The sequence below is a fragment of the Polistes fuscatus genome, unplaced genomic scaffold, assembly GCF_010416935.1.
Source record: "Polistes fuscatus isolate 324 unplaced genomic scaffold, CU_Pfus_HIC Scaffold12, whole genome shotgun sequence".
Lineage (NCBI taxonomy): Eukaryota > Metazoa > Arthropoda > Insecta > Hymenoptera > Vespidae > Polistes > Polistes fuscatus.
In genome coordinates, this window is record NW_025113020.1 from 290,279 (window position 1) to 302,861 (window position 12,583).

The 12,583-nt window shown below is 37.7% G+C and overlaps 1 protein-coding gene across 1 annotated transcript; it reads left to right on the forward strand.

Annotated features, from left to right (window-relative positions):
* The first annotated feature begins 8,622 nt into the window (after positions 1–8,622).
* Positions 8,623–11,481, forward strand: LOC122513529. The gene has a single exon (XM_043629936.1). It carries the CDS (start codon positions 8,623–8,625, stop codon positions 11,479–11,481), a length of 2,859 nt encoding a protein of 952 aa, XP_043485871.1.
* Positions 11,482–12,583: the final 1,102 nt, after the last annotated feature.

The window sequence follows — 12,583 nt, forward strand, 5'->3', positions numbered from 1 at the left end:
AATGAAAAGGAGAAAAGGAATGCCAAAATTGACAAAAAATTAAAAAAGGAAGAGGCAGCATTTAGATCATCTGCTAACTTACTAGTCTTAAAATGGATGGATAAGAAAGAAGTGTACATGCTTTCTACAATGCATACAGCAGAATTTAAAACGGTAATCAGGTAATCACGGAGAAGAAAAACTTATACAAAAACCTGTATGCGTGTTAGACTACAACAATTCAATGGGTGCAGTGGATAAAGCGGATATGGTCATAAGCACTGTGAAAACGACACGGAAATCTTTGAAATGATACTGGAAATTTTTCTTCCATTTGGTGGACATTTGCGTCTGGAACGCTTATTGTCTATACAAACATAAGATGAAACAACCGATATCTATGGCAAAATTTCAATTGAAACTTATTAGGGAGATACTGGGAAAGTACCATAAATGCATAAGTAATCCACATCGAACGGGGAGTAATCATTCATTGAGATTAATAGAACGACATTTTCCGTCGGTTTATAAATAAATAGGAGAAAACCAAGAAAAGCTCGCGTTTGCCATGCGAGCGAAAAAAGACGCGAAACTGTATATGAATGTAAAAACTGTAATGAAGGATTGTGTCGACCCTTGTTTTAAAATTTATCACTGTGAATTGAATTATTGAAAATTTTAATTTGTTATTGCAAAGTGTTTGTTGTTTGTTATTGTATTTTGTTATTGTAAAAAATGTAATTTTTAATTTTTAAATATATTTTTATTGATAATAATTACAAGATTTTTAATTATATTAGTTGTATAAAATTAAAGAATCGTACGATCCGGAGAATAACGAGGCTGCACCGAAAGATGTAAGTCCGAACAGCAGATTAGCTAACAATAAGCGCAACATGCACACTTTACGGCGCAGTGCTCCGTACAGTGCCGCTACCTCGGCGGCACAGCGGCCCATACAGCGATGTTTCTCCGGCGGAAAACACTGTCGTAGCGAAAGGTTAAAAGGTCAGAATCTACAAAACAGTTATTCTACCAGCATTCCTTTATAGATGCGAGGCATGATCACTTACCATGTGGGACGAAAAGAAATTTAGGGTATTCGAGAACAAAATACTTCGTAAAATCTTCGGTACAAAACGTGATGAGGAAACGAGCGAATGGAGAAAATTACACAATGTAGAATTGCGTATATTGTATAATAGACCGGACATTATGACCGTCATAAAATCACACCGATTAAGATAAGCTGGCAACGTAGCGCGTATGGGTGAGGGACGAACCATGTATAAAATACTTACTAGTATACTCAATGGAAAAAGCGTAGATGGGAGGACAATATTAGGGAGAACATTAAGGGGTTATACGCAGTTAGAATTTTCAAAAAATAGATATTTTTGCATTTTCGGAATGTACATATATTTAAATACATTCTCTGAAAATTTGAAGCTGATCCGATAAATATTTTCGGAGATATACCTTAATTTGTAAGGCCGTGTCAGAGTGTTAGAAAGCAGATAGAGTAAGAACCAGAGTAACAGTTGCACGCACTGCGCGCGATACTTGAGGTTCCTTTTTCTATTGTGTTTTCTCGTAGAAGGCGAGTATTATAGGTTTACTAAGTACTTCAAGGTCACATTCAGTACTTTCAGGGAAAGGTAAACTCACGGCTAAGCTAATTGATAAGCTGATAGAGTTTACTATGGTTTGGCAATAAGAAGAAATTGTGATTCTGTTAATAATATGTACAATGCAATTTAGGGAACGTATTATCACTATTGTTCGACTGATGAGAAACCTCAACACGAAATGTACCCAGGTGGAAAAGGTTCATGGTGTAGTTGGCAGCAAGCGCTAGCAACAAACACATTATCTTCTTACACCCATGATTATCAAACTTTATCAACTGATGTTGCTGAAGCAATATTTCCCACTTATGAAGACCTTAGCAACGAAAAATTATTGGAAAGATGTGTTGGTGGATATACACAAAACAATAATGAGAGTTATAATCAATTAATATGGAAAATAACTCCAAAAATTGTTCCATGTGGCTCTAAAGTAGTAGAAATAGCGGCTTACATTGCAGCTGGAATATTTAATGAAGGTCAAAAATCGTTATTGTACTGTATGAGTGCATTAGGACTTTCATTAGGCAACGCAGCTCATGCTTATGTCGACAAAGAAAACGCAGAGCGTGTGATGATCTCCGACGCGAGAGCGCATGGGAGCACGCGAGAAGGAAGAATGCTCGACGACAACACCAGCTGAACTTATTAGAAGCTATCAATACCGCAGAAGGTCCCTCTTATTACCCTGAAATAGATGATACAATGTAAGTTGAAGAAAAAAAATTTTAACTATCTGTAAACTACTTCTGAAACTTTAAACGCGTTTTTCTCAAAACTGTATTTTCAAAGTCGATGATCTCGATTTTTCAGAAATGGCTTAACCGATCGGTTTCGAATTTTTACACAATCTTCTTAGATATATTTCTCAGGTATTAACGGGAGCAATAATTTTTAAAAGATTTATTACTATTTTTTTTTAACAATTTAGAGCGAAAATTTTAGTCAAAAACAAAAACATTTTTTTAAATAGACGCCATTTTGTCAAAAATAAAATTTGTAAAATTCCTCCCTTTTAATACCTGCATTAATCTATCCTTTAAAAGAATCCACCATATTTTTTATTTCAGATAATCCAAACCGCCAAAATGGAGATCACCGCCAAACGTCTTTTTTTAGAGGACGTTCAGGAAATCATCTACAGGAGCGTTGCAGACTAATATTTTTACATAATCGACGCGCTATCATATTCTTAAAAGTTGGCTCTATTTGAATTACCATCACTTTTGTTTGAGAAATAAAAACTGTTTCTATAAAAAATTCATGAAAAGACGTCTTTTTTGAGTCTCGAAACTGCGTATAACCCATTAAGGGCAGTGATTTTTGACCTTCATTAAATATTCCAGCTGCAATGTAAGCCGCTATTTCTACTACTTTAGGAGCCACATGGAACAATTTTTGGAGTTATTTTCCATATTAATTGATTGTAGTTCTTATTATTGTTTTGTGTATATTCACCAACACATCCTTCCAATAATTTTTCGTTGCTAAGGTCTTCATAAATGGGAAATATTGCTTCAGCAACATCAGTTGATAAAGTTTGATAATCATGGGTGTAAGAAGATGATGTGTTTGTTGCTAGCGCTTGCTGCCAACCACACCATGAACCTTCTCCACCTCGGTACATTTCGTGTTGAGGTTTCTCATCAGTCGAACAATAGTGATAATACGTTCCATAAATTGCATTGTACATATTATTAACAGAATCACAATTTCTTCTTATTGCCAAACCATAGTAAACTCTATCAGCTTATAAATTAGCTTAGCCATGAGTTTACCTTTCCCTGAAAGTACTGAATGTGACCTTGAAGTACTTAGTAAACCTATAATACTCGCCTTCTACGAGAAAACACAATAGAAAAAGGAACCTCAAGTATCGCGCGCAGTGCGTGCAACTGTTACTCTGGTTCTTACTCTATCTGCTTTCTAACACTCTGACACGGCCTTACAAATTAAGGTATATCTCCGAAAATATTTATCGGATCAGCTTCAAATTTTCAGAGAATGTATTTAAATATATGTACATTCCGAAAATGCAAAAATATCTATTTTTTGAAAATTCTAACTGCGTATAACCCCTTAAGGAATATGAGGGTTGCGAGTAGGGGGATCGCGTTTAGAACGAGAACACTGGCGAGATTAGGTATATGAAGCAATGAGCTCACGAGATACCAACGCCACTTGATAATAATTAATAATCTATAGTGCATTTCGATTTTTCAGGTCTTATTTTTTAATTTATTTTTATTCATTGTCATCATACGGGTAAGATATATCCATCATGCATTCAACAATGAAGATTCAAAGTGAGCGATTTTTCAATCAAACATTCCTATGACAATTTCAATGGTTTTCTTATAAAGACGATGGAATTAATTGTTCTTTTCCGTTTTCTGTTTCAAATCAGTGTTAAATAGTGCAATGTAAACGTAGTATTTGTTAAAATGCATTAACGGTTTATTAATGAAATTTATTTTAAAATTCTTTTTTAATTGAATTGATTGCAAAGAATGTAGTTGTAGAATCAGTATTTGTGCATTGTCAATATCATCCTAAGAATAGGAGACCAATCCTGCATTCATCAATGGAGAATATATGTAAATATATTTTTTCATATTAAACATCTTCTCAATAATTATAATAAGTTTTTTTAAAAAATGATATTCATAATTTTGTTTTTATTTCTGTTTAAAATTATCATTGCAATAAGGCGCGAAGTAAAAGTAGTGTTCGTTGAAATTTATTCGCGTTTTATTGGTTAAATTCTTGTTGAATTTCGTTTAATTGAATTGACAGCATGTAATGCAGTTGTAAAGTAAGTGTTTATGCCTTCTCATCATCATCCTAAGGGTAGGAGAACCATAGTGCATTATTCGATTAAGATACGAAGAGAGGTATATTTTTATATTCAATTATTCCACAAACATTTTAATGGTTTTCAGTAATAGTAATGATATTAATAGTATTGTTTTTTATTTCTGTTTCAGATTGCAATCGTGCGCGAAGCAATATACGGGAGTGTTGTATCGTTTAAATATAATTAAAATCACGGTTTAGAAGCACGTTCATTCGTTAATTTTAATTCCATTGCGTTCGCGAATTATTTTTGCAATTTAAATATTAAATTAACTGCGACCAAGGCAGTAATTGTATTAGAGTTTATTGGAGTAAAGTTGTATTTTTACCCATAAATAGTCTACAGACAGTTCGCGAATTTATCAGTGTATTAATGAAGATTTTTGTACTTGCATTGTTTTTGTGCAAAGCCGCTTTTGAAAGTAGTTATAAGAGTCAGTGATCGGATGCATAATAGATTAAAATTACACGCGAATTAGAGTCAATGTTGCTCGCCGTATAATTAAACTTTTATTTTACGATAAGAAACTTATAGATAAGTTTATACCGCGTTATTAGATTCATGCAAGATGCATTATCATGGTGTCATTGAGCTTCATCCCATTGGAATGCATAAAGTATTCATTATAATTTAATTTTATTCGATTTTATTTTATATGATTTTGGATTATATTGCAGATAACTTATCGTTATGTTCTATTTTATGTTACAAACATAACGACGAATTATCCTCCTTTTCAGAGATGTGGAATGGTTTCTTCGATGGATCTTTAATAACAAATCGAGTAACTCTCCGATCGTCAGACTACAATAATTGTTACGAAGTAAGAGTGTTTTGAAGCCATCGCAGAATTTCTAATGCTCTTGTTTATATTTCATATATGTGTAATTTTAATTTAAAAATTTTACATATATGTTATATAACGATTGGTAACGAATGAGTCAAGAAATTGAAAGTCCCTCCCGTGCTCAATCATGCCGAGGATTAAAGGTCCTAATCGGCACGAGATACTGGTTGTAATTATTTAAATAAATTATTGACGAGCACAAGAATAATTCTTTTTCAGAAATAACTTATGATAATTGTATAATTTGTTGTATGTTTTATTAGTTGAGGATAGGTCTTCTTATTTCATCGGTTAAATTTATTTAATTACCAGTGCAATTATTATAATAAATGCTCTTTTTTTATATTTCCTGTTGTGCTCGCGTCAGTAGTGTTGAAAACGAGCATTAATTTACTCGATTTCGTCCAGAAAAGCACGTGATATTGTCTTTACATGCATTGCATTGTGTTTAACAAATGTAATTGCGAATAATTTTGATATATCGATACTTCGATATTAACAATAAATGAACACGATGACAAACTTTTCGCGATGGATAGACTCTGGCAGTTAAGTGTTGGCACAAAGCCCAGTTCTTTAATTAGAAAAGCTAATGTAATGAAAGGAGTCGTCCAAGGTTTTCCATATATTTATATATTTCTTTTTTTTTTTTGGAACTCTTACTTATTAAAAAATTAAATTTAAAATTTCTTACAAGCAAAAAGTTAAAATCAATTAACTTATATAGAGTCCTAGCCCATTCCATAGAAATGTATTTATGTGTCACGTATTTATGTGTTTTTAATCATATTTTTCAGATCATGATTTTCAGCTTCTAATGAACTAATCTCCCGTTTCTCCACCCTATACTTTTTGCCTTCCTATCTATGAGTGTGCCCAGGTGCTACTCGAATGGGTAAGATATGGTTAGCATAGGTTCAGTTTAAAATTTTTCCCTTATTAGCGGCTGTCATTGTACCAGTGGTTGCATGATCTACTTTGCTATGTGCGTATTAGGTAGTGTGTACCGTACATCGTTTTTCGCGATAGTTTTTAATTAATGCATCATTCAATATTTTAAGTACTACTTGTAGAGTCATTTGTGAGATGAAAAATACGAATATTTGAATTTTTACATTTATATTTAATTTTTATACATTTTTTTTGTAATAAAATCGTTTCTAATAGTAGAGTTACCGCATTTATTTATTAAAACTCTGATATACTCGTATATTACTAGAATGCACATATACTAGTATGAACTAGTATTTTTGATTTAGTCATTTTAACAATAATTATTAGCCTTGGTTGTCAATTATAGCAAAAATAACGTATACCATTAGCATGCATATAAGCTTAGAAATCACGTGGTTTAACTAGGGTGTCCCGGGAAATGCTCTTTAGTTTAGGTTTCTGCACTCTGGTGGTATGTAAGAGAATCGTGGAGTAAGTGGGTGGGTGGGTGGTTATGTATGTATGTATGTTTGCTCATTTATATATTGCTAATATAAAGGGCAGGTAGCATACTTTTCTGAATTAATGTGAAAATTTTAATTATAAACAGGTAGGATCCCGGAAAAACACGTGGTGTACTTTCACTAAAAAGTGAAAGTCCCCCCTTCAAGTTTTATACAGAATTGTTACAAAATTATATTATTTCATTTTATCATGCTTGTTTTATTAATTAATTTTGTCACTTTTCTGTAATCTTTATTATGTATCATGATTTAAAAAGATTTGCAACGATTTGACAGATTCATTTCTATTTCGATTCTATCTCATACGAGATAGAGTCGAACACATTCGCAAATATTTTGATGAATTTGATACTCAGTTTTAAGTATTATAACTAGCACTTCGCATTATCGCGATTTAGTCTTGGAAATATTTGATACAATTCATATAAATAAAAAATTAAATAAAAATATAGCAGGAAAATGCATTACATTTATTGCATTATTCATTTCAATTCCATTTTATTACTAGACATTAAAAGTGCGACGTGTTATTAGGTCATCGATTACAATTATCTGCTTGGACATTCAATTAATTAGGCTCGTGTATATGTACACGTCAGTAAACCTAAAATTCATTCATGGTTCACAAGCTTTAATAATGAACAGAGAATGTAAATTAATTTTTTAATAATTGAGAAATAAAATCATAAAAACATACGAGTTAATTTGTTTAAAGTAGTATGGAAAATCTTATCTTGCTCCTGTTGCGTATCCCACGCAACGAGTGAGTAGGGCGAAGCACCTAGGCGCGTACGGCCCTGCCAAAGCGTTAGACGCGTGCGATAAAGCATTATCGCTGTTTCTAGTGGTAACCACGGCAGCGCTAAGATGCCTGCAAGGGCTCTTTCTTTATTCTAGCTCGCGTTCTCCCACTACATTTATCACGCCAATCATATGTATCGACAGCCGCGTTATGATCGGACTTTTCGGTGATTGGTGCAGCATTGCATCGCCTTTTGGTATAAAAGCCAGCGCGTTTTTGCGCCGGTTGTCACTCTGGATTCATCGCTCGAGATTCATCTAGCTGAGACTTGCGAGAACTACTTCAAGGAGAATTCTTTGTATTGCGTAATACCATATCATCTAAGTTCGGCCAACGACAAGGGACAAAGGCGTCCTGCACTTGGCCAGAATTATCCGGATTTGTGGATTCTTCTTCATCGTTTTCAACCAGGGTTTTTATGCCGAAAGGCTTTTCCCTGACGAGCCAAATAAAGCGTACTTTTTAGTACTGATTGGGCTCAAATAAAGTTGTTATTGTGTTCTTTATTTTCCTATCCTCCTTCCCATTAATAAGGAATCTCGATATCACTCGTAAGGGCATTTTTCGATTCACTACTATCCACTGGAGTACCGATTAAGGCATCGGTCGCATCAACATTTTGGTCCTTCGAGCCGGATCGAGGGAGCTTCCTCCCCACTCTTCGTCCGGCGTCTATTGTGCATACAGTCTTCTTCAACGGAGGAGAAAGAGGCAACGGAAGACTTCCGATCGAGCAACAAAGGAGGTATTGCATCATCGCTACAAGCCGAGAAGCTTCTATTGTTCCGGTGCGTGAGTACGCTGCACGGGACGCCTTATTCAGAGGATTCACGTGAGTTTTGTAATTTCTGTTGCTTGATCATTCTTCGAAGTTGTATTTTTCCCCCTCTTTTCTCTTCTTAATTTTGCCTTTTGTCGTGAAAATGCCTCGTTCGAGTAGTGCACGTGGTGATGTTGAGCGCGTTATACGTAGATTCGAGTATGTAAAGAAAGAATTCGCGCAATTTCAAAAGGCGGTGAGCGAGATAGATCATACCAACCCGCGCGATATAATGAAATTAAAGCTTAGAATTTCCAAAGTTGATAAGAATGTGGCAATATTAGAGGACTTGATAGAAAAGACTTCCGGTGAAACGATGGGAACGCTGGTTGACGAAATTCGCAATCATGTCGAGTCAGTCATCGACGCCAGGGCGGAGGCGGAATTGATCATTAATAGAGCTGAATCGGTAGCCACTTTAGACACGAATGCGCCTACTACGAATCTATTGTCTCCAGTTAGCACTACGGTTAGCAATCCGTCCGTAGATAGCATTTACAGAGTACCGGCGGTACAATTACCTCGTTTTGACGGGAAGCATGAGGAATGGCCTAGTTTCGCGGACTCGTTTCAATCGGTGATAGGAGATAATCCCGCGCTTCGCGATATACAAAAATTTGCATATTTGAAATCATGTTTATCGGGACCGGCCGCGGAGAAAATAAGAGTTTTGGAAATTACCGCGGATAATTATCCGATTGCGTGGAAGACCTTAGTCGAGTGCTATGACAATCCGTTAATATTAATAAATAAGCACGTACGAGCTATTTTAGAGGGTCCCCCTATTGACAGTGAAGTTCCCTCGTCTTTAATTGCCGCGTCCGATGCGCTAAGCGCAAATTATAGGGCTTTAGTAGCGACTAAAAAAGTGTTTGTCGATCAATTTGCTATTGCCGCACATCTTTCGCGAATGGATCCAGCAACACGGCTTCAATGGGAACAACGGTATTCCCGAGATGCTTTACCGACGGTAGACGAATTTGTGATATTTTTGCGCGATCTGGGAAATGCGCTAGTAAACTCCCAGCCGGCAGAACATTCTAAAAGAATTAACAATAGCAGAAGGAACGCACCGTTAGGACCCGAGAGAAATTTTCGCTCAAGGAATTTGATGCGTAACGAGTCGCGGTTTAATTCTCCGCGAAATTGGCCGCGAATTTCCGACCGAGGACAAGTTCAAGCGTATTCCACAAGCGCGACTGTCTCGTGTGGCATATGTCGCGAGAGGCATAACACATCGGAGTGTGAGCAGCTACTGAGAGCCGAGCCCGAGGAGCGCAGAAGAATCGTGGTTAACGCCAATTTGTGTTGTAATTGTTTACAAGCTGGTCACCGCGTAGACACATGTATTAAGAATGACTGCTGCAGTAAGTGCAACGGCAGGCATCATGAGTTGTTACATGTGAGAGAGGCCGTTGCAGAAGGTGCAGCGGCGGGCATCACGAATTGTTGCGTTCGAACGGCGTCGGCGGTGCAGAATGCACATGTAGAGCTCCATCACTCGCAGGCACCCGCGCTGTTACTAACTGCAGTGGTGCATTTGCTGGATCGCGACGGCAGGCCGCACGAGTGTCGTGTGCTCCTGGATTCGGGTTCCGAAGCACATTTCTTATCGATTCGATTCGCGAATCTTCTGCGAATAGCCAAACGGGACGTGAATGTACCCATTTCTGGCGTAAACCAAACGGAAACTAGAGTCAAACAGGCAATATTAGCAACGTTGAAATCGCGAACAGAAAATTACGCGTTAGAATTACAATTCTTATTATTACCCACTGTAACGAATAGGTTGCCTTCGCAACGAATTCCGCAAGAAGAATTGACTATACCGGCAGGGATCCAATTGGCAGATCCCAAGTTTTATGAGCCCGCGAATATCGACGCGATTCTCGGTGTCGAGATTTTTGCTTCACTATGGCGCGCAGGTCAGAGCATTAGGTTGAATGAAAATTTAATGGCACAAGGAACTGTACTAGGATGGTTCGTTATGAGCACAGGAAATACGCGCACTCCGCAGAGCGTTAATTGCCACACGGCCACGGTAGATTTGAACTCACAATTGGAAAAATTCTGGAAAATTGAGGAAGTAGCTGAGAGTAGTATTAGGTCGCACGAGGAAAATTTGTGCGAAGCACATTACAGAAGCAACACGCGACGGGATGATACTGGCAGATATATAGTGAGATTGCCCTTTAAGGAAGAAAATCAGTTAGGAGATTCATATACGAGCGCGTTACGAAGATTTCACGCATTAGAGCGATCATTATCGCGCAAACCGAAAATTAGAGATGAATATATTAAATTCTTATCCGAATATGAAGAACTAGGGCATATGACAAGGATAGAAGGGGGACCCCACGAAGATAGATTCTATTTACCGCATCATGCTGTATTAAAGCATACTAGTATTACGACCAAATTGCGAGTAGTGTTCGACGCGTCGGCAAAAACCAGCAACGGGAAATCTTTGAATAACGTATTAATGGTTGGCCCAACCATACAGGAGGATCTATTTGCACTTTTAGTAAGATTTAGATCACATGCTATTGCTAGTACCGCGGACATCGCGAAGATGTATCGGCAGATAATAATTGATCCGCGCGATCGCAAATATCAAACTATACTGTGGCGTCGACAGGAAAGTGATCCCGTGAAAACATATAGATTAAATACAGTAACCTATGGAACTGCCTCCGCGTCGTGTTTAGCAACTCGTACGTTACATCAACTCGCGAGCGACGAATTTAACAGATTCCCGAGAGCTGCCATCGCGCTCAAAGAAGATTTCTATGTAGACGACTTGTTGACCGGAGCACGTACGGTTGGGGAAGCGAAGCAAGTCCGCGACGAGTTAATAAGTATAATCGCAGGGGCAGGCATGCATTTCAATTTAGGAATATTAAGAGTTGGAGGTAGATTGGCAAGGAGCAACTTGCCATACGAGCAAAGGCATCCCGCATTATTGCCGAAAGACCATACAATTACAAACGCGATAATACGCGAAAAGCACCATCAAATAGGGCACGGTGGTACGCAAGCCACTTTGAAACGCACTTCGCGAATCGTTTTGGCCAATAAATGGGCGAAGTAGCGTTAAGCGCGTAATATATAAATGCATTACTTGTCGACGTTTAAAACCCGCTACGCCGCAATATCCTATGAGTGATCTACTGCCAGTCGTCTTCTACCGAATCGTCCGTTTATCCACACCGGCGTAGATTTCTGCGGTCCGTTATTCATCAAGGAAAGGCAACACCGGAACCGTGGTCGCGCGAAAATATATGTGGCGGTATTCGTCTGTTTTAGCACCAAGGCCGTTCATTTAGAACTCGTGAATGATTAACGACTGAAGCATTTTTAGCAGCTTTGCGTAGATTTATGGCACGCCGTGGAAAATGTTCGGACATATATTCCGACAACGCGACTAATTTCGTAGGTGCGGCGAACGAACTAAAAGCGCGCGTCTCGCGAAGTTTGGTAAATGAAGGAATCAAGTGGCATTTCATCCCACCCCGTTCCCCCCATTTTGGAGGTCTACGGGAGGCGGCCGTAAAATCATTCAAATATCATCTAGTTCGAATTGTAGGCGAGACATTGCTATCTTACGAGGCATTATTAACATACGTCCTCGAGATAGAGGCGATTCTTAACTCGCGTCCTATCACGCCTCTGTCTAATGACCCGAATGATTTGCGCGCTCTTACACCTGGGCATTTTCTAATTGGAAATTCGTTTACGAGTTTGCCAGAGGACGAATACAGGGATATACCATCCGGGCGCCTGTCCCAATGGCAGCACGTACAGCAGATGAGACAGCATTTTTGGAACCGATGGAATAAGGAATATTTGAACGAGCAGACGGTCCGTAAAAAATGGCACAGAGGCACAGCAGACAAAATAAGTCCGGGTACACTAGTCATCTTGCGAGAAGATAATTCCCCTCCACTCAAATGGTCATTAGGACGTATCGCGGAAGTACATAAAGGAGCCGACGGTATAGCACGCGTGGCGAGCGTAAAAACTGCCAACGGTCTTGTAAAGCGCGGTATTAAACGTCTTTCTCCTTTACCAAGCGATTTATAAAAAAAAAAAAAAAATTTTTTTTTTCTTTCAGTCGCGTTAATTACTGAATATGTATTGTAATAAGCGGTTAACATTATGTATATAGTTTATAATTTGTATTTAAGTGTGCG